At 42.2% G+C, this 27322-nt stretch overlaps 1 protein-coding gene and 4 non-coding genes across 5 annotated transcripts; all 5 read left to right on the top strand.

Annotated features, from left to right (window-relative positions):
• The first annotated feature begins 201 nt into the window (after positions 1-201).
• ahcy (adenosylhomocysteinase) lies at positions 202-17332 on the top strand. Its single transcript, XM_049590061.1, has 11 exons — positions 202-349; positions 3597-3787; positions 5705-5780; positions 6464-6616; positions 7998-8110; positions 8416-8623; positions 9964-10051; positions 10181-10298; positions 10493-10615; positions 10795-10866; positions 15966-17332. Exons 1-11 carry the CDS (start codon positions 322-324, stop codon positions 16095-16097), a joined length of 1302 nt encoding a protein of 433 aa, XP_049446018.1. The 5' UTR covers positions 202-321; the 3' UTR covers positions 16098-17332.
• On the top strand, positions 5473-5607 carry LOC125898241 (small nucleolar RNA SNORA17). The gene has a single exon (XR_007450603.1). It is a non-coding gene; the product is annotated as a small nucleolar RNA SNORA17 (small nucleolar RNA).
• On the top strand, positions 6242-6378 carry LOC125898233 (small nucleolar RNA SNORA17). Its single transcript, XR_007450601.1, has one exon. It is a non-coding gene; the product is annotated as a small nucleolar RNA SNORA17 (small nucleolar RNA).
• Positions 7639-7773, top strand: LOC125898238 (small nucleolar RNA SNORA17). The gene has a single exon (XR_007450602.1). It is a non-coding gene; the product is annotated as a small nucleolar RNA SNORA17 (small nucleolar RNA).
• Positions 9557-9691, top strand: LOC125898227 (small nucleolar RNA SNORA17). The gene has a single exon (XR_007450600.1). It is a non-coding gene; the product is annotated as a small nucleolar RNA SNORA17 (small nucleolar RNA).
• Positions 17333-27322: the final 9990 nt, after the last annotated feature.

Genomic DNA, 27322 nt, shown 5'->3' with positions numbered 1-27322 from the left:
GGCAAAAACACTAGACAAAACTTGTTCCAACCACACTTCCAAACAGTCCCTCCCCCTCAAACAGCACCTCGACTTATCATTGGCTGTCTGTCCAGCCATCGTCCAATCAAATCCCTCACACGCGGGGCGGGAGCTCCTGCAGCCAATGGGAATCCAGAGTAGATCCGCGTTGGAACCGCCCCTACTTGTAAACTAGTTTGAATGTGGCTTCGACCATAAAAAGCGAGCCGTCATGTTTCTGTCCCTCCCTCTCTGCCTCTGTCCGTCGGCTAGGCTGCTGCTGCTGTACCAACCTGCCCAGAACAACACCAGAAAACAACCATGTCTGAGAAACTTCCCTACAAAGTTGGTCAGTGTCTGAATATAATATTTCAACCGTGCTAACACGACAGAGCGGCGGTTTGCTAGCTAGCATGTTGTGAAGTTTACATTGAGGTGCATGTCGGGTAACGGCTCCTTTTAGCAGCCGGATTTAGCCTAAAAGCTAATCGCGCAACTAAAGAAACGTAATTAAATCTTTAAGACTGATTTGTGGCTAATTTTAGGGTTTACAGCTCTTCCTCGTGCTGCTGCTAACAATAACTTGCTAGCATGTGGTGAATTGTATTGCGTTGTTATTGTCCTTTAGCTAAATGTTTAGCACATCTGTTGTTCTTTCCAGTGATTTTAGCTTCTCACTCGTAAATTTTCTATTTCCGACGCTCGCAGCTCGCAGAGTTTGTTTGAATCTGAGAATGAATCGACATGTTACAGTCGAACTAGCGCCGAGCATGGGCTTGTCCGTGGGCAGAGACAATGTGCACAGCCTCTGGGTGTTGTAGTTTATTAGCGAGGCCCGGGGCGTGACGTCGTTATGCTTTCAGTGGGTTTGCAAACTACATTTCCCGCGATGCCCCGCGCCTCGCCGCCAGTTTTTACGTGAGTGACAGGAGCAGGCAGAGATTGAGCTGCACTGTGTGCAACTTGCATACCGTAGTAATGCTGGAGCTACACGTGGTGCCCCTGTGCCACAGCCTACGAAGAGTTTGGTTAAAAGTTGTTTTCAAGTTTAGGAATCCAAAAAAATCTTTAATTTCTCCAGATGTCTTTGTTTGGCTCCAGATAGGAAAAAGCATCGTATGAAGGGGAAAAAATGAATAATACAAATACATTTGAACTGCTTTGCATTGTAAAAATGGAAATGCACTTGACAAACGAATTGAGTGGAAAATATCAGCACATGTATGTTAAATAGGAGATTTTGGGTGCGATCTATTAAAATAACCGCAGCTGTAACAGTTCAATCATTGTGTGTCAATGTGACAGTTGTTGACCTGCTGTGAAGCAGCTGGTCAGAAGCAGAAAAAGTTGCACAACGTCCTGCTAACAGATAGGTCTGGGGCAAAGTCTGCACATTCTCTACTGACTACCTGCAGTTAGTGTCAGAGAGTTGCTCTGTGACTGTGTCTGTCAAGTCCTGACATGTTAACTGACTTGCGTTTTGGCTCAGTCTTTGAAATGTACAGTTTGTACTCCAGCGTTGATGCTTTAGGCTGGTGGGTTTGCAGCAGGGGTTAGAGGGAGCTACTGCTGCAGGGTGGTATTTCATTACAGCTGCAATGATCAGATCTTCAAAAAAGTGAATATTTTAGGTTGTTGCATTTAAGGTCTTCAAAAACTATTCATGTTATGCACACAGGTCTGGCTTTGGTGCCTTTCCAAACATCTGTCCTGGTTTCAACTGTTGGCACAAAGTTCAAAGCGGTTATGAGGGCATTTGTACCTGGTGGATCGCCGTACTTCACATGCTAATACTGAACTGTTAATAGGTGGCTTTGGATGGGATTTGAGCTCCAGTGCCTGTCGGTACTGGTACCCTGCTCTGTTCATGCAGCTACAGGACCACACAGCCATTCACGTCTGATGGTTGTAGTTTAATCAGCCGAGTGGAGTTTTAGTTGAGTCAGGCCCTTTGACCCCAGTGTGAACTCATTTTTCTAATCGCGTCTCTGGCTGGTCAGTCAGGCTAGGGCCGGTTAGGTGCAGTTAGCCCTGAGGTGTGTTTGCACAGGCCGCAGCCTCTAATTGTGGAGGGTGGGTTGTACTTTGGGATTTGTGCACCCTGAGGTTTACCTTGCAGCAGTGTAGAGCCCACAGCTTAAACCAACATGCTTCACTTTCACCCAAGATGCTCTGTTGCATCATGATAATCTTAAAGTTAAAGGATTGAGATTAGTCAGAAGTTTATATTTGTTAAAATGTGGGTCCAGCTGGTGATTGTCAAAATGCATTTAGTCTGGTGTTTGATCTGCAGAACTACTTGTTCTTAGTTTGTGTGGAGAATTTTAGCTTTTGTATCAGGACATGATCAGCACTTTGCTGCTAAAAAAAACAAGGAGTGAAAGGAAGAACAAACCGACACTGGGTGCTGTCAGTGTACAATCCTGTAGCTTTAACCATTGACGGATGAAATATTGAATTAGAGTCAGGTGATGCAACAATGCTCTAACACGTACTTACGCATCACATCCTTTTCATCGTTATTTGCTTGTTCAGACATTTTTAAGAGTTAAACATTGATATTGCTGTGCTGCATCAGTCATGGTGAGACTTGGTTCCCTGCAGTCAAAGGTAATAATTATGTTACATTCATTCTGTGCGATCATGTCCTCTAATCTCCAATAAGGCTTAAAAACTGCACATGCACAGCACCAGCAGCTGTCTGCAGATGAAAAGAGTGCCTGTACAGACAGGTGTGGTTGTTTGTCTTAGTACAGTGCCAACATTGTTAGCATCAGGAGATATAACTGCTATATTCTCAGATATTAGAAAGTGACACATGCAGCAGGAAAAACAGCAAATAACCTCGTATTTGTCTGTTTTCTTAAGACTTATCTATTTAAACTATAGCAGATATACTGATTTGAAAAGACCACATATTTATTAGTGCCCCAGGGCATAAAACAAATCTTATTCATGTTGTGTGTCAGTTTAAATCGTGTTGAGTTGTGCCAAGTCTCCAGGAAATATGGACACTGTGCTTTTTGGTCATGCTTTTGAATTAAAACAAGCGCGAATTTGCAGTGGCTGCAGCCACATGTCCACAAGCACCCACCTGTTCAAGCAATCACGCACACACAGTCTCACAGGAAGTTGTCATTAGTCCATTGAAGCGTCCCTACAACAACGGGTTCATTACCCATGAAAGGGGACGTGGCCAAATGGTGTGTGTTTGTGTTTTTGGCCAGTTGGCACAAACGGCACAAACGTTGGCTCATGAATGGCTTGTGTCCTCATTGTTGTCCTCATTCAGAGGGTTGACTACACCACTAACAACAAGCTTTCAACATGTGCGGTGACACAAGCGTGACATTTGACAGCAACATTCAGTATCCGGCCAATCTGCTTTCACAAATGGGTTTGTCTGTCTTTTTTGTCATAGTTTCTGACTGACATATCATACAGCTCAGGATGGACGGTCTCTCCTTATTAGAAAATGGACGCTGGCGCCCAGAAACACTTTGTGGACACTCAGCCTTAAGGCCCAGACAAGAAAATGTTTTTTTTTTTTTTTGTAATCATGTTTTAACATCCTGTTGTCTCCCTCTCTCTCCTAGCTGACATCAGCCTGGCCGAATGGGGGCGCAAGGCCATCGACATTGCAGAGAACGAGATGCCCGGTCTGATGAAGATGAGGGAGCTGTATGGTCAGACCAAGCCTCTGAAGGGTGCCCGTATTGCTGGCTGCCTCCACATGACCCTGCAGACTGCCGTGCTCATCGAGACCCTCACCGCCCTCGGAGCTGAGGTAATATTTACCAGCTGCATTCAGCAGGAGATTATCCATTGCTCACCATGACTTTCAGAAAAACACTGTAAATGGAAGTAGATGATTTTTAATCTCAGAATGGATGCAGGCACATTTTAGAAAAGGAGCCTCTCGGATCTAAAAAAAAAAGAACATAATCCCTTCCTTCTTTATTAAGGGAGGCCTGTCATACTTTCTCTTGTACTGTGGTGAGCGTGAACTTTGTTTCCACTCTGTTCCAATAACATCTTTGGGTAGAACATTTTCAAGCCCAGTTAAATGTTCCCCAGAGATAAAACACCCCTTGCCAGATGTGGATTTTTGCTCAGTTAGTCTTTACACTCTTGTGATTTCTTCGTTCATTAAACACAAACAGTTTGTGTCAAGTAAAGGCCAGTAGATTATAAAAATAAGACTACTGCAGTTCTTTTGGACAAATAGCTGTTGTGGCGTTAATGTTTAAAGACAAGTCAAGTTGGTTTCATCAGAAAAGAGAGCTCTAGAGTACACTGATGATGCTTCTATGCCAGTATAACCTCCCTAACGTTCTGCCTTGCTAAAGTGCACTCCAGCAGTAGTAACTGAGAGAGAGAACAACTTTATTGATCCATTTATCTGAACAAACAGTCTCACTGAGTCTGGGCTTTTCTCTCTCCTTCTGTCTGCCTCAAGGCCAGTGTGTTCTGTTATCATGTTGGTTTTATCTAACTCAACATGACTGGCTTCATCCTGCGGGAACCGGCACCCTGAGAAAGAACAGAGAATGAATAAAAACCTGCTCTCAGCTTTTTCCCCAAAACTGGATGTACTCCTCTCTGAGGTGGCGGAGACACTGTAATTCTGTCATTTGCAGCTCTACTTTACATTTAAAGGATCAGTGTGTAAATGCTACCTGGCTTGATATTGATTTGACAGGACCTAACTTACTGTCGGAAACTGATGCAACTGGACAGCAAGCTGCAGTTTAGAAGTTTGGACACTAGCTGGCAGTGTTTGTTCACAATGCAATGGCTTTTCATTGATAGATAATCTGAGACACCATATTATAGAGCCAGGCAGGTCCTTAAGAGGTCTTAAAATATCTTCAAGCCAATGATTTAAATATTAGACCTTAAAAGTAATTAAACAGTCCTAAATTAGAATTTTTGATGTCTAGATCGACAGACATTTTATCTGATTTAATTTATCCATCTTTTAATATCTTTTTGTCAAAATGAGTCAAGCTCTTCTGCATGAAAGTCCACATTTCCAATGTTACGAATCGTCAAACCTACCGCTAGGATTGCAGTGGTATGAGATTTTCACGGAACGATAAAAAAAAAATCACCATAATTGAACGCTCATCCTCATCCCGACTTTATCTTTCGATGTGCCCTGTTTGAGTGAAGTTAAAATGACCAGAGCATGTTCCAGGGTTGGAATTTGGCTCCAGTCTCATGCTGGTAAAATATGAAAGTAGCTGTTAAATTTGCTGCACTAACTAGCCAGACAAAATAAAACAAAACAAAGGTCACCTACTCAGTGGCAGATGGACAAGACAAACCTGGCACATCGTAGCTTTAAAGCCTTAGAAATTGGTCATTGGGCTAATATTTTCACTCTGTAAAATACTGTGTTTAAAATTGGTTTTAATTGAAAAAAAATATATGAATAACCAAATAATAGTGCTGTATGTTAATTGATTTAATGCCCCTTAAGGCGTTGCAGCCCAACTGTCGTGTTGCAGCTGTGTCATAAGGTGGCAGAGAGAGACCGGTGGTAGTCTGCACTGAGACCCAGATACACACTGAGGACTCAGAGTGATACTCTCCACCAACAGTTAAACACACAACTTCAGTTGTATTAACATGTATAACACCTGTTGAATGAGTTTAGATTCAGTTTCTCCTCCTCCTGACGTTCTGTCTTCGTCCACAGGTTCAGTGGTCGAGCTGTAACATCTTCTCCACTCAGGACCACGCTGCTGCCGCCATCGCAAAGTCTGGCGTTCCAGGTAACAAACATCACCTCTGTGTATACCAGGGCTGCACAGTGAATTGTGCTTTGAAAACATCAACAAAATTCTCCTTTTTTTTAACAAAAGTTTCTCATGAAAATCTGTTTTTTTTTTTTTTTTTTACAAGAGTACAGTGAACATTACAATTTACCTTCGCCCAGTACTCATTTTCACTGAGTAGAGCTTGAAAGCATCATAATGTAGCTCAGTGCAGTCTGTTTGCAGTTTTAGGCCGTTAGTCTTGAGCTCTGCTTTTTTAGTCTGCTCAGAACTGATTGAGGCTGATGGCGGTCAACAAGGCCAATATTGGCTGATATGGATGTTCAACCGATAAATTGCTGCATTCCTGCTTTCTAGCTCACACAATCTTTTTTTTTTTCTTTCTTTTTTTTGTAATTTAAAGACACTTCTCTCCAGATTCATATTGTTGCATGTAAAAGCAATAATATGTTTGATTGAATGCCCCTTGAGGCGTTGCAGCCCAACTGTCGTGTTGCAGCTGTGTCACAAGGTGGCAGAGAGAGAGACCAGTGGTAGTCTGCACTGAGACTCTACAACCAATTGAGGACTCGGAGTGATACTCTCCACTGACAATTTAGATCCACTGCCAATGAGTGCGAACACTCTTACATGGCTCTCAGTGAGAAGCCAAATAAGTGAATATGTCTCTGTTTGTGTAGTGTATGCGTGGAAAGGTGAGACCGATGAGGAGTACGTGTGGTGCATTGAACAGACTCTGTACTTCAAGGATGGTCAGCCCCTCAACATGATCCTGGACGACGGAGGTGACCTCACCAACATGGTCCACACCAAGTACCCCAAACTGCTGGCAGGTTGGTTTGAAGTTTCATTGATAACAACACACAACACACTCGCTGTTCCATCACTGACATGTTGGTAAGGGTTTAGCGATGCCTGGCCTAGGTTTCACTGTTTTACCACCATTCAACTCGGGTAAATTGGGTCTTTTCATTATGCTAATGTGTCTCCTTGCTTCCCTCACTTGTCTCTTTGTGTCGTTGCTCCTCTTAGCAATGATGTAAGACAGATGCAAGGATGGAGGAGCCAAAGCTGCCAAATGAGAAATCCTTGGTTCGGTAGCATCAGTCTTTTGTGACATCAGTTACTGTGCCACATGTGGATGTGTAGCACTTATACGTCACACAGCTTGATAAGACTTGGGCATAGGATGCCCCTGTGTTTCCTCACTCGTAGCTACTCCAGGAGCCTCCTTTCTTCTCCTTTCTCGAGGTGCGTTTAAGGGATTGGAAGTTCTTCCATGATGGTGGAGAGGGAACTATTTGAGTCATGGGAGGAGAGAGGATGCAAGGAGGCATAGGTTGGCATAATGAAAAGCACCCATTAATTTTGGGCCCTTTATCTGTTCTAAAATGGCTGCTGCAGGAAACTGATTTTGACCAGGAGACATCCCAGCATCATGCAGTGGTTGATGATTTTCCCACTCTGGAACATGCAGGTTAGAGTTTTGGACACTAGATGGCGGCAGTGGTCTGACACAAGCCGGCTCACAGGGCAGCTTCACTCCTGTGAATTCAAAATTATGTAACATGAAACATTTTCATGCATGAAGTCAAGATAAGAAACTTAATTGTCCCAAACGGAAAATTTGTTTGGGCACATAGTGCGGCATAGCTGCAGAGCAGATACAGCCATCAGTCGCGATGATATTTTTAGTTTCTGAAGATGGATTTTCTCTTGCTTTGTCTTTCTAGTCAATTATTTTGTACAATTGGCCAGCGTTTTCACACAGTCCTTTTTTTGGTGTAATTTAAAGGCACTTCTCACCAAATACTGTTCATACTGTTGCATGTAAAAGCAATAATATGTTTGATTTAATGCCCCTTTAGGCGTTGCAGCCCAACTGTCGTGTTGCAGCTGTGTCATAAGGTGGCAGAGAGAGACTGGTGGTAGTCTGCACTGAGACCCAGATACACACTGAGGACTCAGAGTGATACTCTCCACCAACAGTTAACAAACAGTTAAAGTACTAAGAGATTTTAAGAACAGGCACAACTGTGAAGAGGAACTATATATGTCTGAATCTTATTTCTCTCACTTTTGCTTTGTGCACAATGTTCGTAGTTTTATATTGATTTAGGAGCCACGCTCACTGACGTCATTTCTTCGCCTGTAATCCAGGAGACCCATGTCTGTAATCATGTTTTCCATAATCATGCGACCTTGTGTTTTCAGGTATCCGTGGCGTGTCAGAGGAGACCACAACAGGTGTCCACAACCTGTACAAGATGATGAAAAAGGGCGAGCTGAAAATGCCCGCCATTAACGTCAACGACTCAGTCACAAAGGTAAGCAGCCTCGACCTTTAATCCTCAGCAGCTGCATCCTGTTGTGTCTACACATCGTCACTAGTGGAACCACTCAGTAATGAAAGAATGGTTTATATGTGTTTGTTGAATGAACAGTGAGAGTTTGACTATAAAATGTGACCTTACAAACAGGTATATTTTAAAAGGTCTGGTTTTATTCAAACTGCAAACTGACCTATAGTAGACCTTTTGAAATAATCTCTGGAAATCTTCTCTCACCGTAACAATCTCAACATCCTGTTGACTAAAATGCAATAATATATTTTCTGTGTCCCTCCTTGCAGAGTAAGTTTGACAACCTGTACGGCTGCAGGGAAAGTCTGATCGACGGCATCAAGAGAGCCACCGATGTGATGATTGCTGGTAAAGTTGCAGTGGTTGCTGGCTACGGTGACGTAGGTAAAGGCTGTGTCCAGGCTCTGCGTGGGTTCGGCGCTCGCGTCATCGTCACTGAAATCGACCCCATCAACGCCCTGCAGGCCGCCATGGAGGGTAGGTGATAATGGCCAAAACAACAGTATAATAATGAATGAGAACTGTGAGAGGGCACCGCTGTGCAAAAATACTTGAGTTGACGAAGGATAGTTGGTTACCTTGGGAGTTAAGAATCACATTTTGCCTCGAGCCTCAGAGCTGACAAGATTGTACCAATTATATACAATCTGCAGAAATCAGTAACCCCCCTCCGACCCCATAGACTCATTTCCTTTTTACTTTTTCAGTGGGGTCAACAGCATATGACTCATAAAATGCTGTACATCATCTGGAAGCTGGGAACTTCAAGATTTATTTGAGTTGCATTTTGTTTTGGTCAGGCACTTATTCAAACTTAAAGTTTTAACTATAGTGGCCTAACACATTATGATTAAAGCATATAAGACATTTCCATGCTCATTTATGTCTCCTTATTGTTGCAGCAGTATTTGTTAATTAGCTCTCCTCCTGCCAATACAAGCACAGATTAGTCTTTCACAGTTTAACGTTATCAGGAAAACAATGGGCTGTGTCCTTTGACATATCGATAGTGAGTTGACTGCGTCCTTTTGTCCCGAAGGCGTCCCTATCTCTGTTCATCTCAAGCACAATTTCCATTGTCCACAAGAGGCTGGCTAGTAGCTGCCATCTTGTAACACAACAGTGAGATCACAGAGCCTGTCTGCCAATCAACAATTGTATTGTTCTTGTACCTGCTCAGTAGTTTAAGTTTTAGGCCGTTAGTCTTGAGCTCTGCTTTTTTAGTCTGCTCAAAATTGATTGAGGCTGATGGCGGTAAGCAAGGCCAATATTGGTTGATATGGATGTTGAACCGATAAATTGCTGCATTCCTGCTTTCTAGCTCACACAGTCCTTTTTTGTAATTTAAATACACTTCTCACCAGATACTGTTCATGATGTTGCATGTAAAAGCAATAATATGTTTGACTGACTGCCCCTTGAGGCGTTGCAGCCCAACTGTCGTGTTGCGGCTGTGTCACAAGGTGGCAGAGAGAGACCGGTGGTAGTCTGCACTGAGACTCTACAACCAGTTGAGGACTCGGAGTGATACACTCCACCGACAGTTTAGATCCACTGCCACTAATATGCTCTGGTTTTGTACAAACTGCAAACTGACCTATAGTAGACCTTTTGGAATAATCTCAGGAAATCTTTTATGTCACCGTTTAAATCCACATCCAAATTGAGTGGATGAGATAATTAAGAAATACTAAGTTGAACCTACTTATTATGTAGTAACCTGTAAAATTGTCAAATAAAAGGACGGGGTTTGCTTTTGCAGTTTTGCCAAACTGTTGATCCACAATACAAACTCCTCCTTCTTCGTTCCTCTGCAGGTTATGAGGTCACCACCATGGATGAGGCTTGTAAGGAAGGAAACATCTTCGTCACCACCACCGGTTGTGAGGACATCATCCTGGGACAGTAAGTTTGACCTGATGTTTTCGACTCAACCTGAGCTGAAAACTACTTTCATTAAAGTTTCACAAAGTGCGTGACCTATCCAAAGCATTACTGAACTCTTGAATGAAAATGTCATTGCTTTATCTTCAGTCACTTTGAGAACATGAAGGACGATGCCATCGTTTGTAACATCGGACACTTTGACTGTGAGATCGACATGAGCTGGCTCAACAAAAACGCTGCAGAGAAGGTCAACATCAAGCCACAGGTAGGAAAACTTCCACAGACCTTATTCTTATTTGGGGAATGTTCCATTTTAAGCTGCCCGGGGTTCATATTTGAACTTTGGCATCTAGTTTTCTCCTCTGTATTCTTGCTCTGTTAAAGCTTGGCTCTCCAACATCAGTCTCAGCTCTGTATCTGAACCATCACAGAAGCAGTAATCCTTCTCCTCTTCCTCAGGTCGATCGCTTTCGTTTGAAGAACGGCCGTCACGTCATCGTCCTGGCTGAGGGCAGACTGGTCAACCTGGGCTGTGCCATGGGACACCCGTCCTTCGTCATGAGCAACTCTTTCACCAACCAGGTACTGTGACTTTGTGTGAGCAAGAGAAGGGGAAAAGTTGCGGTGAAGTTCTCTTTAGTTGCATGATTTTCAAAGCTACAGCAATATTTTAATTTGACATAAAGACACCATAGTTGCATCCAGCCTGCTTTATTTAACACAGCCCCTGTCTGAGTCTCATCACCTGCTTTTCCCTGTAGGTTCTGGCTCAGATCGAGTTGTGGACGAATACCGCCAAATACCCCATTGGAGTCTACTTCCTGCCCAAAAAGGTCAGAGGTCACACCTATGATTATGAAGTATATGTTATGCAGCATCAGCATTAAAACTGGATTTTCACATCCACGTCTAGTCAGGAGAGTAAAATTAAATGCTATCAGGTTAGTTATGCCATGTTTTCATGGCTTGCACCAAAGCCCAACAATTAGCCCCTCCTAAGTCCCGCCCCTCTTCGCTCTGTGCTCCAATAACAGTTGAGTGAGCTTGGAACACTGCAGAGCCTCAGACAACTCTATTAACGTCGATTAAAAGTGTTTTCAAAAGCCCTCTTTGCACAGATTGTGCTGGAGAGCAGCTACGATGTCCCTTCTTCATGCCGCCTTTGCATTTTTACAAAGTCAAAAAACTGTGTGATTTAAGACTGCGTGCTGGCATCACGGAATCAAAGAGGTGTGATGGGTGTGACATGTAACACAACTGCGTCAGCGTCTAGTGTGACACACAACATATGCGTTGGCAGCCCTTTATTAAGAATCGCAATGGCATAACATGGAAATAACAATCACTTACTGTCCCTGATGTATGGCGACTGATCTCATCCTCTACTCGGAGAATAAGGAGCTTGCGGACGTCATTGTTCTCCCAGTTTGCGGCCATTTTTGGACGCTGTTTTTCTTTTTGAGTTAGCTGCTAACTGCTAAAAGCTACTTTTTTGATCTCCTGCAGTGAGTCGCAAAAACGTCACACCTGATCTCATCCTGCCAGCTGCCCCTTTTACAAAGACATCATTCCAGCACTGTTTTTATCTCTGATGCTGACTCAGAGGCGAGACAACTCTCTCACCCTTTTCTGCAATTGTACCTTTTTATACAGAACAGTGAGGCAGCATAACAGCGAGATATTCCCACCTTGGACAGGCAGTGTAAAAGGGGCTTAAGTCTTCTAGAGTATGGGAGGCATAAGATGTGCTATTTGCTGGGCTTGTTTAATTTTGATGTGGCTAGGGGACTTTCACAGTCTCCTCAGACATGTAACATATACAGTCACATTTTAAGTTCACTAATGTTAGCGAAACACTTGCTAACATCATGTTACATTAAGAAAATATCTAATGTTCCTTTGTTTAGGCTCTGCGCCGCCCAAAAGTAACTTTCTGAAGAGAAACAGAGGTTAAGTCAGCACCATGGTCTGTACTCTGTAATAAATACAGAGTACTTTACTGATTCCCAGAAAAGTTAAATGGGACACGTTTCCTGGTAGTTGTGTGACGGTCTCGTCATCCACAGTCTCTACTTCTCCTTTTTTTTTTTTTGTTTTTTTTTTTTAATTAAGAGTGAAAGGCTCAATTCTTGTCGGTTTGCCTCGTTCGTTTAAGTTAGGACCTTGAATGTGTCCCTCTGTCACGTACTATTTTCCTGCTCGGAGAAGCCAGACTGATCTATTGTTTCTGTTTGTTGAGCCATTAAAAAAGCTGTCTGAAAACCAGACTCTGGGCCAGACTTTTGGTCGGAGGCTTTACTTGTCAGATTTAATTTAAAAATCACAGATAATGATCTAAAACTTACAGCAACAGCAAGAAGGAAGGGACAGTTTGAAGTTATGAAAACAATATGTAGTTGTAGTCGGAGGTGAGGTGTTTTTCCTGTGCAATAGCCAAACACTAGATGTCTGTTCAGTGTTGAGGGCTGTAACCAGAGGACGGAATGGATGCAGCCAAGATGTAGATCAGGCTGGGTGACTTCAAAAAGAGGGATTTAGTTGGTATGAAAACTATTAGTTTTGAGGGCAGTCTCATGTGGTGTCTGTCAGTTCCTTTACACTGAATTTGGCATGAAGTGTGTTTCACTTAAGCCTGAAAACAGCAGTGAAAAAATTAAAGCAGTAAATCCCAGATGTGATGTTTTTACAGTGAGTAGTAAAGACAGCGGCTACATCAAAGGGAGCGGGGTTCATAAGACGGGCAGGAATTTCGAGCCGAGATACAAAAGCTGGACAGGAAGAGGAAGCTACTGGCGAATGCAACACAATTATTTGGTGCTTTGCAGTAAAAAGCTAAGAGATGATATAGAGCTTTAAAGAGTGAGGTTATTCCCACAGAACATCTTCCTCCATCCAAGACAACTCTTTACCTTCCACATAAATCCTTCACATTGGTCCTCCGTGTGTGTATGTGTATCAGCACAGAGGTTATTCTTACACAAAAGGATCACTTTACAGATCCATTCAGGCTTCTCTGAAATACGCTGAATCCATCAGTCGATCCACAGAAGTGTTGTTTAATCCTCTGTTGGCTCACGATTTTGAGCTTGTGAAATGAAATCAATGTATAACCTTTATAAACCTGTGAACAACCACCTGGACGACAAATTAAAGTTAGTAAGTATTCAGAGAAGAGGATGTAGTCGTAGGAAAAATGTGACTGCTTTTGACTCCTTGCACAGATTATATCAATGTGAGGTGATAACATAAGTTTTTATTTAGACATAAAGCAGAAAACTGAGGTGAGATTTTTGCCGACTGCAGTGTCTCATACTCAGTGATGTTGTTCTGCAGCTTCCTGTGTCCCTGGTGAGGTAACTTGGAAAGGACAAATTAAACTCACTGTCAATGCACCTGGGGAACGCACTGTCATTTTCCCCGATAACGCTACATTATGAACAAGTCCATGTTGAAATCTTCAAAGTATTTCTCATGTCACAGAAACCACTTGTTCAGATGTTATTGTACTGTCTGTGATTTGTTCCGGTGCCCACTGACCCTCATCCATAGCTCTCTGAAGCTCTGTGAGCCACTGTTGCCTGGAAAAGGCGGCAGTACTGTCGGCACAAGGTCCCCGAGGACTGCCGGTAGACCTTTTTAAAATTTTAGATTTAGAAAATGTACCTGAATTCACACAGGCATTCCTGTAACTTTTCATCTCATCTGCTGTGACAGATGTTGTATTGAGTCATGTCGATGATGACTAAATGATGTTTGCAGTTCAGGGGACGCAGCAACAAGCCATATGTTTCTCCTGATAATAGTGATGATGTGAATGTGCCACTGATACTGTATGGACTCATGTCCTGCACCGTGTTGAAGAAATATGTTCAGCTGCCATTTTCTTACTGTGTATATATCATACAGGGTTCCCATTAGTGCTGCATGATTAATCTAATTGCAGTTGGAATCACGATGTCAGGCTGTGTGATTACATAACCGCATAAAAGGCTGTGATTGAATGTAAATAAATGTTACCGTGTGCGCCCGTGGACGTGACTACCTCCCCTGGAGTTTGTTGACATTACGCCCCAAACTATCCTGGTGTGTGCGGCACGTATGGCCAGGTGACCAGCCAGCGTGCGGCAATGACCAACATAGACGCAGAAGAAGAGCATGAGCACGATCATGAACAGGCTGAGTTGGTGGTGGGAAAAAAACCCAACGTCTATTACATGGCGATACTTTGGATTCAGGTGCGGCGACGTTGAACAGAAAGACGTGCTGTGTTAAAGTCGCCACGTCCCGCGGCAACACGACCAATCTATATCAACACTTGAGACAGCACAGCACAGCACAAAGCAGGAAGAGTGCATGTGAGAGAAAGCCGAGCCGTGTAACGTTGAAGACAAAGAGACAACTGAGAGCCGCCAGAGCCTCATAAAACAACATCCAAGCATGGTTATGCAAACATTTGTAAGTGTTACAGGGAAATCATGGACTCCATAACAAACTATATAATAACAAATGAAAAACGGAGCAATTTTGCTCAGGTTCGGCCCACTTGACAGGCTGCTGTGTTGTGCTATGGTGTGCTGGAATTTGTCATTTACATATCAACGCCTGAACGCAACACAGGCTCGCTCCGCTGTGTGTACAGTGCCATGCTGCACTGCTGTGTGACCTGTGCTCAGTCTGTTCATGGTTATTTACACTGTCCATAACAATAACTATGTCAGGTCAGGTCAGTGCCCCCTGATATAATGTAGGGGAAACACTGAATCGAGTGGAGTATGTGTGAATGAGTGCTTTAACCAGTGCCAGCCTCGCGTCACCAGGCTCTTCAGGCGAAGAGCCTGGTGTCTATTCACTCTGAATTTTGTCTGGATTCTGGTTCCGGTCTAGGGAGCGGATGCGGTATTCACCAAATTCACCAAACTAAAAGTGTTCACCATAGTAAAACTTTAAATTCTGGCGCACCATCGATTTGGGGTGATGAGGGGTGTAAGAAAATCGATTAACTTAATGGCTTGGGGCTTTTCTTGTAAATTATATTCTTTAAATTAAAAGTTTCACCGCATTTTTATTAGCTTGGTGCTTTTATCTCTACGGAAAGGCACATCCATCGAATTCCGGATCCTGTCTCACTCGCCCTGGTTCCGTTTCCTTACCAAAACGGCCACTAACGGCCCCAGACTAACCAGTGCACTGGACACAGTGAAGTGCATGCTTTTCCAAGATGAAGATTTTATTCTGGGTCCTCAAAGAGTGGTGGAAAAGTTTTGCTCATGAGAATGTGTGAAAACCCCATCATATCTCGTGCAAAATGAGATTTTCCTTGTAGTTTGTCAAAAAAAATAAACTTCAGTGGGGCCTGGCTCCAGTGACCACCATGGGGGCCCGGGGGACTCACTACATTATCAACATCTCTGCACAAGACAGTGAGACATACACACACTAATTTAACTTAATAAAGTTTCACAAGCTCAAAACATTGACTGTTATTTGTGGGCACGTTTATCATTTATCAAACAAATGTCAAACGTTATTTTGTCCAGCTTCTCTCTTTTTTTTTAATCATTGTAAGTTAAAAAATGTACGTTTTGGACTGCTGGTTTAACAAAATAAGCAATTTAGTTGCCTCAAGCTCAGGAAAGTTGTGATAGATAATTTCAGCTTTTTGTAAATAACGAACCATACAAACCAAATCAGAATGATCTGTGATGAAGACAAGGATTAGTGGCTTTAATCTGAAGTTAGCACTCACGACTCTGAGACAATTTCCCTTGAGGAAACATTGCTGAGTGACAAAGTTCTTTGTCGTCATATGTACAGCATTAGACCTTCAAAAGAAAAAACATTTGCAAGACAGATAATGTGTAAATACAGAAGAGAGGCCAATAAGCGAACAGCAGTCTGATCTAACAGCATCTTCCTCTCTCTGTCTCCACAGTTGGACGAGCAGGTGGCAGCCGCTCACCTGGATAAACTGGGGGTGAAGCTGACCACGCTGACAGACAAGCAGGCCAAGTACCTGGGTCTGCCCACCGAGGGGCCCTTCAAACCGGACCACTATCGCTACTGAGCGCCCCGTCCAGCTGGGGAAGAGGCAGAGAAGAAGAAAGAGGAGGAGGAGGAGGTGTGGACAGAACGGTGTTGGTGTTTAGGTGCAGCAGGGTTTGGTGTGTGGGAGCACGTTGAGAGATCGCAGGCAGGTTGCACTCTGGGCACCATTTTGGGTTTTGGACTTCTAAATGTCGACTTTTCAGGGACACGGAGACAGTTTGTGTTTTTGTTTCTTCCCCTTCAATAGCCTTTCATATCAAATGCTAAAGATGTGTTTCACATGTTGCATCCTGTGTCAATCGAAGTGATCTGACACAACTGAAGTTGGGAGCCGACACCTTGCTTTTGCTTTACTGGGGTCGTTTCTGGTCGAAGCAGGACGTCTGCTGCCCCAAAGCTTCTGTCAGTAGATTTATGGACATCAGGTGGGTGTAGAAGGCTGTTTCTGCAATTTAAATCAACATCCAACCCTGATCTCCACCTGAAAGCTACTTAGTTCGTCTCATCGCCATCTTCTTTGACTCTACCACACCAGTATCTTCAGTCCTCCGCCATCTCCTCTCTCTTTCTCATCAGTACTCTTCTGAAACACCATCAAGTGCTACTGTGGCTGTTTAAGAGAATTCCTGTCGTTGTTCGTCATTCCCTGTCCGTTTATGGAATAAAATAAACCCTGATCTTTTTCTACCTGAGCTCTTCTCTCTGTCTCGCCGTGGCTCGAGCTGGAAGGTGACAGAGCAGGTTTTTCTTGTGCGTCTTTAATGAATCGAGGCAAAGTTCAGTGTACAACGGCCTTATTCCACTTTATTCCCATCAGCGCTGCCCTGTGTTAGCACTTACTGATAGCTGTACCTGAACTGTGTGAGAAGATGCTCGTGACGTGCTGCTTGGTGTTCTCAGTGTGTTTACTCATTATCCATGTTGATCAGTAGAGTGAGGAGAAGCACTGCTGCCAAAGGAACCACCAAAGCACATCATGTTTTTGCCTGATTTCTAAACAAAGTCTTATTTCTGTTGCCTAATTTTCTTTCATGATTGTGATTTTATTTAATCTGACTTGAAGGGCCAAACGCGTGCAGCGGCCCCCTCTTATCCTTTGATTCTCACTGGAGCCGATCAGGGTGACGTTAAAGCGGTGGCCACGGTTCTCAACGGTTACAGCCTGAAATGCAGAGTTGAACTGCTTGTTAACGGTGGAGTGAAACTGTCGAGTGTGACAATGAGAAATAAAAAAAACAAAACATGTTGACTCTGGATTGTTTCTCCTTCATGTGGTCTTTTATGACAAAGTGGAATTTATTTTTTTTATTTTATTTAAGACATGAGACTGTGCGTTAGCCAACATGTTAGCAAATGTAAATGCACCTGAATTATCTTAAATGCTAGTTTTCATCGTCAGTCCCTTCGCCAGCTGTAAAAAGGCATCCTAGAAAAATTAAAAACAACAAAACACAGCATGTAAAACAGGTCAAAACTCATCACACATAATATGCTTACAGACAAAATCCACTGTCACATGTTAGAGTTAAATATTGCATGTATCTGTTCACATCTTAGGTTGTCAGCTATCCATTTCTTTGCATTAACTTTAACGGACTGATATGAAGATGAGAACTGTTAGTGGGACTGAACTCTGATGCGATACCCTGAAGGAAAAACGACCAGGCTGGATTCATTTTCTCTCAGCAGGATCGTCTTCCCTCGCTGGCCCTCTGGCAGCTCTGTCAGCAGTAGATCTGAAGATTATGGAGCCAGATAGAGGAGGAAGTGCTGAACCACACATAATCTTATATACAAGACTAATATTTTACTAGTCTTGTGAGGTTTTCCTAGCTCAGTACTAGCTAATACTTCAGTCGCCAGAAGCAAATGTTGGCAGATGAATCAAACGTAGTTGAAGGAGAAAACAAAGCTGAGATATAAATGTATTTTCCAGACTGTTCTTTATAAACATCCATCAGCATACACCAAATTTATATCGACATATTCCGGGTGATTCGACTTTCAGTCTGACCTCCTGATAAAGTGGTTTAATCATCTGGATAAACCGCCTGCTTGTTTACAACCTGTCTGACTGCTCGTTTCTTGACCCCACAGGATGCTGTAGTAGAAACTCTATTACAAACAGTGTTATCGCAACATGTAGAGATGATGGAAGTATTAAGAGGACAAGAAGGTCTTATTGACAATTTCCTTTAAGAGGATAGAGAGACTTTGTTGGACGAGTCGGACGCACCTGGGGCAAATCTGACTTTGTGGGAAAGCAAGTGATGTAAATACATAGATAAGGGCCCTGCTGGTTGAAGCTGTGCGTACTGTAACTGCAGCAGCATCACCATGTTGTGTTTTTGGAGCCAGAAGTGATCATATATGGGTGAGAGGGTGGAGCTGTCTCAAACTACAGTCTGTCACAAATATGCATAACTTTGGGCCTTAATAAGAAGTCAGTGAGTGAGTTATAGAAAAATTAACCCCGGTACAGTCGTGATGAATGTTGAAATTAACTACAGAAACCCAAACTGTTTGTTGCATAAGGCTGTAAACATGTTAATTTCTGCTGTAAAGTCAGACATTTTAACATGGAAGACGTGGGGATTGACTCTGTTAGATCTGCAGTTTTTCTTAACTTCTGTGTTGGCTCGATTTTTCAGCCTCAGAGGATGCAGCTTGAATTGAGACTCAATTATTGAGTCCATCGAAATGTCACTATATTCTAGCACGATGCAGCTGCACATGCTTTCCAGTAGAACACTATGATGGGCAATTTGAAAATTTTCTGGGTTGTGGTTTTGCTAGCTTTTCCAAAATGTAGAGGATGACTCAGTGTGAGCCGACGAGAACACACATCAGGTACACAACACTGTGACGCAGGACGTCCACCATTGAACTTTATGTTGGAAAGAAAAAGTGGTATTCAATGGAGAGACTGTTTTTTGATCACATTTGGAACTGCAGTTGAGGGGCGGCACGGTGGTGCAGTGGTTAGCACTGTCGCCTCACACACATTTGAATTCTTTATTTGATTCCGCCAATTACATTAAATATGGCAGGGAATCAAATACAAAGGGGCTCAAGAAGACAATACTGGTCACTCATGGAAATACATAGCATCTTCTCCTCCATACAGCCAAGCTGCCTGTAACAGCAGAAACAGAGCAAAATTTAGCACGCTTTTTTGCTCTGCGCTTAGATATGCCAGCAATGTTCAGGCCACTAGTGGTATATTTATACACATGGCCCAGGCTTCCAAATATGAGTACGGAGAATTTGCATTTGTAACCAAGACTTGTTATGATTCGGAGTAATGGTTGATATTTTGAATATTTGTCATGGAAAGCCTGGTCCATGTACCGGTCAAACACACAGCCTACTTCCAAAATCAGGACCTCCGTGTGGCGGCTATCAACAAAAACGATGTCAGGTGTATTGGGGATGTTGGCAAAGATGTCATAATCCAGGTCAAACCAACCTGGCAACACTCAAGTTTTTATACCTTGCAGCGCTTGATGGTAAAGCTTTTTGCACAGCCTCAGATACTAGATCGACAATGCGATCATGACGAGCAATATACAGAGCTTTGTAAGCATGACACCCATTTAGAACATGTGCAGTTGATTCAAGTTGTTAGGAATCATGGTTTAAACAAAATGGTTCATGCATACTTGGGTACCAGGTTGACAGATTATACTTAGTTGACAGTACTTGCAATCTTGCTTTGATGGTAAATTTTAAGACATCCTCACCAACAGCAGCATGTCTGTACATTGAATGTGAGGTAGAATGATCAACAAAATCGAGACAGGCTAACTTTCCTTGCAGTCTTAGTCCACGCCAATGTTCTTTGGCATCAGTCTGCTTAACACACACACACACACACGACCTCCAACAAGATAAGTGGTTATGGAACTGCGACTTTCTTGATGTGCAAAATGATCTTTTAAAAGACAAAGATCGTGACGTTTTTGATTTGAGTATTTATGTTAAATTGACTTTAAAGACAAAGGTTTGAAAATGTATAACTTTAAAATGGATTGACGAAATTTCTTTGGTGACCTTAGATCAGGAAACCAAAAAATTGAGGAAAAAGTCACATAAGTTGACATTTTTACCGGAGCAAATAATGCAGATGAATTGAAAGATGAATATGGTGAAAGAATTTTGAATTCAAGCTGTTTTTGAGATAATTGCTGAAATGTAAATTCGATTGTTACAGCGCCACCTTCAGGTCAATGAGTGTCCTTTTTTTGTGCCTTAAGCCCTGTTCAGACGGGATTAGTTTTACATAGGGACATGGGGTAAAGTAATAATTACCAGAGATTTTAGTCCCGTCTGAATGTGCCATGTCAGTAATCATTACCACACGATGTCAGTAAAGATTACCGTGACTTTAACCTTCTGTGAAAGGGTCCCGGAAAATTACCTCAGGTTATACTAATCCAGGTTATACGAATCCCAGTAAATATGTGTGTAGATATTTCATCATATCCTGTTTACAAGTGGTTTTTCGCAGATTTTTAAGCATGGAGGCTCTTGAAGAAGCACTCAGTTTTGCACTTCACAGTCAGACAAGTCCGTGTGAAACCTCAGGCACTGTGGGCCTACGACGAACACGATTCAAGTGTGTTTTGCCTGCAAGGAGTGTGGTACGCACAGGAAGCAACGTGGCGACAGGAGGGGACGGCAGTGCGTGAATGGATGTACCCCTCCCACTTGTGGTAGTTTTACTGATATTTCTTATCCCGTGCGAATTGGCCATTAATAGGGTGACATCAGCTAAATTGAGCCATCAGGTAAAATGGGCCTTTTAAGGTTTGAGCGTCTCAGCTCTGTAAAAGTTAACAGCCAATGAATGCAAATGATTTCAAACTGTTGCCGCAACAGTACTTGACATGTAACAATTGATATGATTGGTCTATGGTTGCTATGGTGGGTGGGGCAAAGCCTCATATTGAGACTGCTCCAGAGATCTGCATGGTGAGTGCCCTGACATACCAAATCTTAACTGTCAATGGGAAGGTTGATAAAAATAAAAAACAAATGTACATATATAAATAATGATTTATAATACATGTCCTGATGCTAATGTTTTGCTAAATAAAATTATTTTTGATGAAAAAGCATTTTTTTGTTAGTGGCCCAATTTACCTTCATGTGTTCAGGTACACTGGGCCACACATTTCAGCTAATATGAGCCACGTTCTGAGCTGAGCTTTAGCAAATATTTTGATGGTTCCTCTTATTAAAAAGTATTAATTATTAAATAAGTCTGTGGTGACTGCATGGTGGACTGTGGCTTCACAGGCACAGCCGACTCTGCCTTCTGATCTGACAGTATGTTGCTTTTCTCCAAGTCATTGAGCTGTAGGGTCTTAACAATTATATTTTATGACATAAATTCAACACAAAAATATTAAAAACAGTCAGTAGTAATCATAGGAACACAATCAAATGTCATACATTGTTTGAATTTACAACTCACCTGCCAGTTTTGATGAGTTTTTGTTGCACTTATTTTGCTGCACAAACACTTTTAGCAGAGAAGAATAAGAAGAAATAAAAGAAAACAGCGAGTGTCACTGTTTGGACCTTTGATAATGTGGCTCAAGAAGCTGACATGAGATCAACTATAAATAGTTTTGTTTTTCTCAATATTGAACTCTTGTTCAGTCAGAGCAGAACTGATTCTCAGAATCTTCGACTGAGGCAGCGTGGGCTCCAGTGAAACTGTCACGCTGCTGCGATTGTTGAGTCAGACAGATTTATGCAGAGCCCTTGTGTCTGATGAGATGGAGGTTATTTGTGGGGAAGGGAGGGAACGCTCGGTTTTATTTACATCCTGTCTGACCGACCACTTAAAGTAAAATATCATAACCAGCAGGAATGAAATCGGAAATTTAAATGTAAGGAAATACGGTCTGTGGCAGTGAAACTGTGGTCTCATATTTGGGTAAATCTGGTCTCTGAAGTGAAGCTGCTGTTTGGCCGAGTGACAATCCAAACAGTCCCGCGATTCCCCCACCAGCTGAACACTTTGATAAGATCTGTACTGCACAAGTCCTCCAGGCATCAATCGAAGCTTCTATTTTATTATAAGAATTGAGTTAGCTCGCAAAACCCAAACCAGATGTCAGAGCAGCAGATCTGATACTGATATAAGAACTTTAAAATCATTTTCAGAACCACTCTGAGAGTCTGCTGATTGGATTAAACCCCAGAGGTGGGACGAATGGACCTTTTTAAAACCGGTCTCAGATAAAGGTACTGTTAAAAAAACACTTCCAAGCAAACAAGAGCAGAACCAGACCTGAGAGTTAAAGTTCATGTGTGATAAAAGATCGTTTATGTTTGTGTTTGAAACTATCAGCATGTTACTGTGGCGAGATCCTCACGCATGAAGAAGGTAAACTTCAGTTGTCGGCCGTTTACCCAGATAGTCTTGAAGCGTAACACTGGGGAGATTAAAACAAACCTTTGATAGCGTTCTTGAATTGTGCAGGTGCTAATTTGAAAGTACAAGATGGCAGAGTAAATAATGTTACATTATATGTATGTATATATAATGTTACATGGAATAACAGGAATAAAAGTACTGAACATGCTAATTAAAATATATTTAATAACTGGTGTAAGAGCCTTTGTTTGCTTCCTGTATGAAGAAAGCAATCTCTCAGTGTTCAGATGTGGTTTTGGTCCATTCTTCCACAAATGTTCTATCAGGGTTAAGGCTGCTTTCACACCTGCCCTGTTTGGTTCGGTTCAGTTGAACTCAAGTTAGTTTGCCCCCTCAGTGTGGTTCGTTCGTTTGGCCAGGTGTGCACCAAAACAACCAGACCGAGACCTTCTTGAAGAGGTGGTCTCAGTCTGGTTACAAATGAACTCTGGTGCGGTTGGTTTGTGGTGAGAAGGTGTTCCGACCTGGATGTGAAGCAACTGCAGTCACATGACACATTGTTTGGGTTAAACATGAGCATGTTACAGTCCTGGAGGATTATTAATGTGCACCTCCTCCTGTACTGCCTTAATATGCACATTCAGCACATCCAATGCATCAAAACATTGTTTTCTAGTTGGAGCCGCGCCTCGTTTTCAAACTGTATGCTTTGACTAAAATGAACAATGACAGCAATATAGTCCACGATGAGCAGCGCTAAAATCAACCTGCGTAGTTGTCCCTCCATTGTGACATTAGAAAGTGTCACATTTATCTTGCAAGTGTACTCTTCTTCAACGTTTGCTTTACTTCCTGGATTTTTCCCACATGGAAATTCTGACCAATCAAGAGCAGCTTTCTCACACAAGGCATTTGATCTGGTCCTCTTGTAAATGCTGCCGTGAGAACACCAACCAACTCTAGGCAATTATACAATTTTGGGACAAAATTAGTCCCTGATTCAGACCAAAGGAGACGACTCTAGGGCTGAAAGCACTCTGAGTCTAATCCAGCACCTTTATTTTCTGTCTCTGGAAGCAGTTGAGAGTCTTGTCTGCAGTATGTTTTTGATTGTTACCCTGCTGGAAAGTCCAGCTGCATCTCATCCTCACCTTCTTGGTGGATGGCATCAGATTCCTCACAAGAATTTCTTGAAACATGGCTCCATTAATCTTCCCTTTGATAATTTGGATTCTGCTGGTTCCATGAAAAGAGAAACAGCTCCACACCATGACGCCTCCACCTTCAAACTCCAGATATGTCATACTGTTTGCAGAAAAGTTAGATTTTTGTCATATCTGACCATACGATGTTCTCCCTCTAATCTTCTCCAAGTCGTGTAGCCACCAACACGATGTGTCATGTTTGGAGGAATCAGAGCTCTGTGTGTGTGTGACCTTAAAAGCCCCATACCTACAGTGTAGTTTGGCAGTACAGGCATCATGGTGGAGCTGTTTATCTTTTCATGGTACCGGCAGAATCCAAATTATGAAAGGGAATATGAATGTACCGGAAAATTCTTGAGGAATCTGTTGCCATCCACCAAGAAGGTGAGGATGAGACGCAGGTGGACCTTCCAGCAGGATCACAATCTAAAACACACTGCAAAGACTCAAGTGGTTCCCGCTGCGTTTCCCCCGATACCTCTGGTCACCATTACGCAATATTGGTGACCGGCCATGTATCATGCCGACGTTAAAGGACAGCTTTTTTGTTGCTGTCTGGCACTGGAAGTCACTGACCAAGCACCAGATTTCGATGACTTCAGAGAGAAACCGAGTTGGAAGATCAGAATTCACCGGCAGGCCCTCAGAATATTCTAGATTTAAAGACTCTGTGTGGAAAATCTGATTAAAATCCCATCTGAACACTGTGAGAGATTCAATTCTTCACACAGGAAGTGTCTTAAAAGCCGGCATTATTTTCTCTGTGTAGTTTTATTGAGTGGATATCAATGTCTGGTGTAAATTTCATTTGAACAGCTGCATTGGAAATATGTTCAATGACAAAAATGTCGACATGTTAAACCTTTGTAAATTAAACTGTAACTGAGACGTTCGACAGACAGGAGGCCTGGAATTATTTCAGGCTGTGGAACTGATGATTGTAGGAATATTGTTCATGAAAATATGAGTATAAAGGTCGTGTTCAGGGAGCTCTAATCAAATAAAGCCATAAATGATCCACTGGTTCAACTTTAAAAAGTGAAGGTTACAATATTCATGCATCTTTTTAGTTCCAGACCTTGCCTGACTGAGTCAATCCTGTGAGTCTTTTATAACCTGATCCAGCAGGATCACAACCAATTTGCTTTGACCTCGAAAGCATAAGAAGTTGAACCAACTTAATATTTAAAATATCTTACTATATAATGACGAAACCTCTGTCTGTGTGTGTGTTCCACGTTTTTCTCCTCACTGACTTGGTCAATCCATGTGAAATTTGGCACAGTGGTAGAGGGTCATGGGAGGATGTGTATGAAGCAATATTACATCAATTGGCCAAAGGGGGGCGCTATAGCAGAGATATTGGATAAAGGAGACACCCCACCTTAGGCTTATCCAATGTTAAGAAAACAGTTACTCTTCCTGTCTCCTTTGCCTCAAGAACCCATAACTTCCGCTTATATAGATTTTCCACCATTTTGAATTTTTTGAAAAACACTTCAAATGGATCTCTTCCTGGGAAGTTTGAGCGATCTGCATGAAACTGGGTGAACATAATCTAGGGACCAATATCTAAAGTTCCCTCTTGGCAAAAGTTGGAAAACTTACTCAAACTGAGCTTCTATAAGGCAATGAATATTGCGGAGGGCGTGGCTCATCACATAAAGGTGTAGAACATCTCAAGGGTTTCACCCATCACCACGCAACTTTGTAGGCATATGACCACACATAATCTGAGGGGACCCCTCCATTATTGACCCCATCAAACAAAATGGGGGCGCTAGAGAGCTCATTTCTTATCTAGGCCTAACCGCCATATGGATTTTTACTAAACTTGGTAGATATGTAGAACAGGACGCCTCAAGGTGACTGGAGAAATTTAACTCTAATTGGCAACTGGGTGGCGCTATAACAACAGAAAAATGCTTAAAAATGGCTAAAATGCGACCGATCGCTGTGGCTCCCCCTGTGGACCAATGTTGTTGATTTTTCTAATGTTTGGTATGACTAAGTCATGGTATGGTATGCTGTACATAATCACGGAAACTGTCAGTGTGTCATTCTGTCAGTCAGTCATTCTGTCTGTCCCACGTTTTTCTACTCACTGACGTGGTCAATCTATGTGAAACTGCACATAGGCATTGAGGATTGGCATAGGTAGAAGGTGACAAAGCTACCAATGGGTATGGACTAGTTTAAATAAGTTGTCAACTGATTAAACAACCTTAATGAAACAAACAAAATTTTTATGCTGAAAAACTTTTTATCCATTAAAACCATGAATTATTTTTTAGAGTGTACTTTAAGTTTATTTGACAGTTTGTTGATTTCAGAAGTTTGTCTTCTTTATTTCAACTGTTATCCACAAACCCATGAGTCATTTTTAAAAATGTAGTTGGTTGACTTTAAGATATACTTTATTCATTTTCAATTTTTTGACTCAATTGTCATATACACACACACACAGGCCCAAAATACACACAGATGCACTAACAGCCACGTGAAAAAATGAGGACAACCCAATAAATATTCAGATCTTTTATTAAGAAATGTTCAGATATCGATTTCTAATCTTGTTTTTATTAATCTCTGGAAAAGAAAGTGATTTAATTGCAGGTAAACAACAAAAAATAACCTTGTTTTACTCATTAAACAAAGGATATCAACACAAATGCGTATTCTAACTGAGGAAAAAGTTCGGACACCCTGCCCCTGAATAGTTCGTGTTACCCTCTTCAGCTGAAATAACTGCAGTGACACGTTTCTTGTAGCCATTAGTTTTCAGCCAGTCCTTGCTGGATTCACTGGTATGTTTCGGGTCATTGTCATGTTGCAGGGTCTCACACGTTCCTCACGCATCCTCTGATACATGGTAGAGTTCATGGTGGATTCTACGATGGTGAGCTGGCCTGGTCCTGCTGCAGCAAAGTATCCTCAAACCATGACATTCACCTCTGTGTTTCACAGTTGGTATGAGGCTCTTTTCCTGGAGGGCTGTATTTGGTTTACGCCACATTCTGTTATGGTGTCCACATAATTCAGTTTTAGACTCATCTGTCTGAAGAACATTATTCCAGAAGTCCTGGTCTTTGTCTACATTATCTGTGGCAAACTTCAGTCTGGCCTTCATGTTTCTCTTAGAGAGCAAAGTTTTCCTCCTTGCACACCTCCCTTAAGGCTCTTTCTGACTGTAGAGGCTCTTTCACATCACCAGTATTAAGAGCCTGCTGTAGGACCCATGATGGCATTTTAGGGTTTTTGGAGACTTCTTTTATCATCTTGCAGTCTGAGCTCGGGGTGAACTTGCTTGGACGGCCAGACCTGGGCATGGTGGCAGTTGTTTTGATTGTCCTCCACTTGTAGACTGTTTTTCAGACAGTGAAATGCTGATTTTAGATTCTTTTGAGATCTTTTAAAATCCCTTACCTACGGAAGCGTATTGCCTTCACTTGACAAAAAAAGTCCTGTTTTTCTTAGTAATTTTTTCTGTTTTTCATGGTATTTTTTTTTTCTGTTTTTTTGTGCTAATTTTTTTTCTGTTTTTCAGGGTATTTTTTTTTCTGTTTTTTTTTTGTGCTAATTTTTTTCCTGAACGAGGAGACAAGATACTTCAAAATCTCGCGAGAAGCTCCCGCCTGGCACCAGTGC

Source organism: Epinephelus fuscoguttatus, linkage group LG1 (genome assembly GCF_011397635.1).
Source record: "Epinephelus fuscoguttatus linkage group LG1, E.fuscoguttatus.final_Chr_v1".
Lineage (NCBI taxonomy): Eukaryota > Metazoa > Chordata > Actinopteri > Perciformes > Serranidae > Epinephelus > Epinephelus fuscoguttatus.
This window is presented reverse-complemented; position numbering and strand designations above follow the sequence as displayed.

Excerpts from the sequence above, each read along its gene's own strand:
- ahcy (XM_049590061.1), top strand. The coding sequence starts at position 322 with ATGTCTGAGAAACTTCCCTACAAAGTTG. Across the intron at positions 8,111-8,415 it reads TCAACGACTCAGTCACAAAG|AGTAAGTTTGACAACCTGTA; the intron begins GTAAGCAGCCTC and ends CCCTCCTTGCAG. Across the intron at positions 10,616-10,794 it reads GCAACTCTTTCACCAACCAG|GTTCTGGCTCAGATCGAGTT; the intron begins GTACTGTGACTT and ends TTTTCCCTGTAG.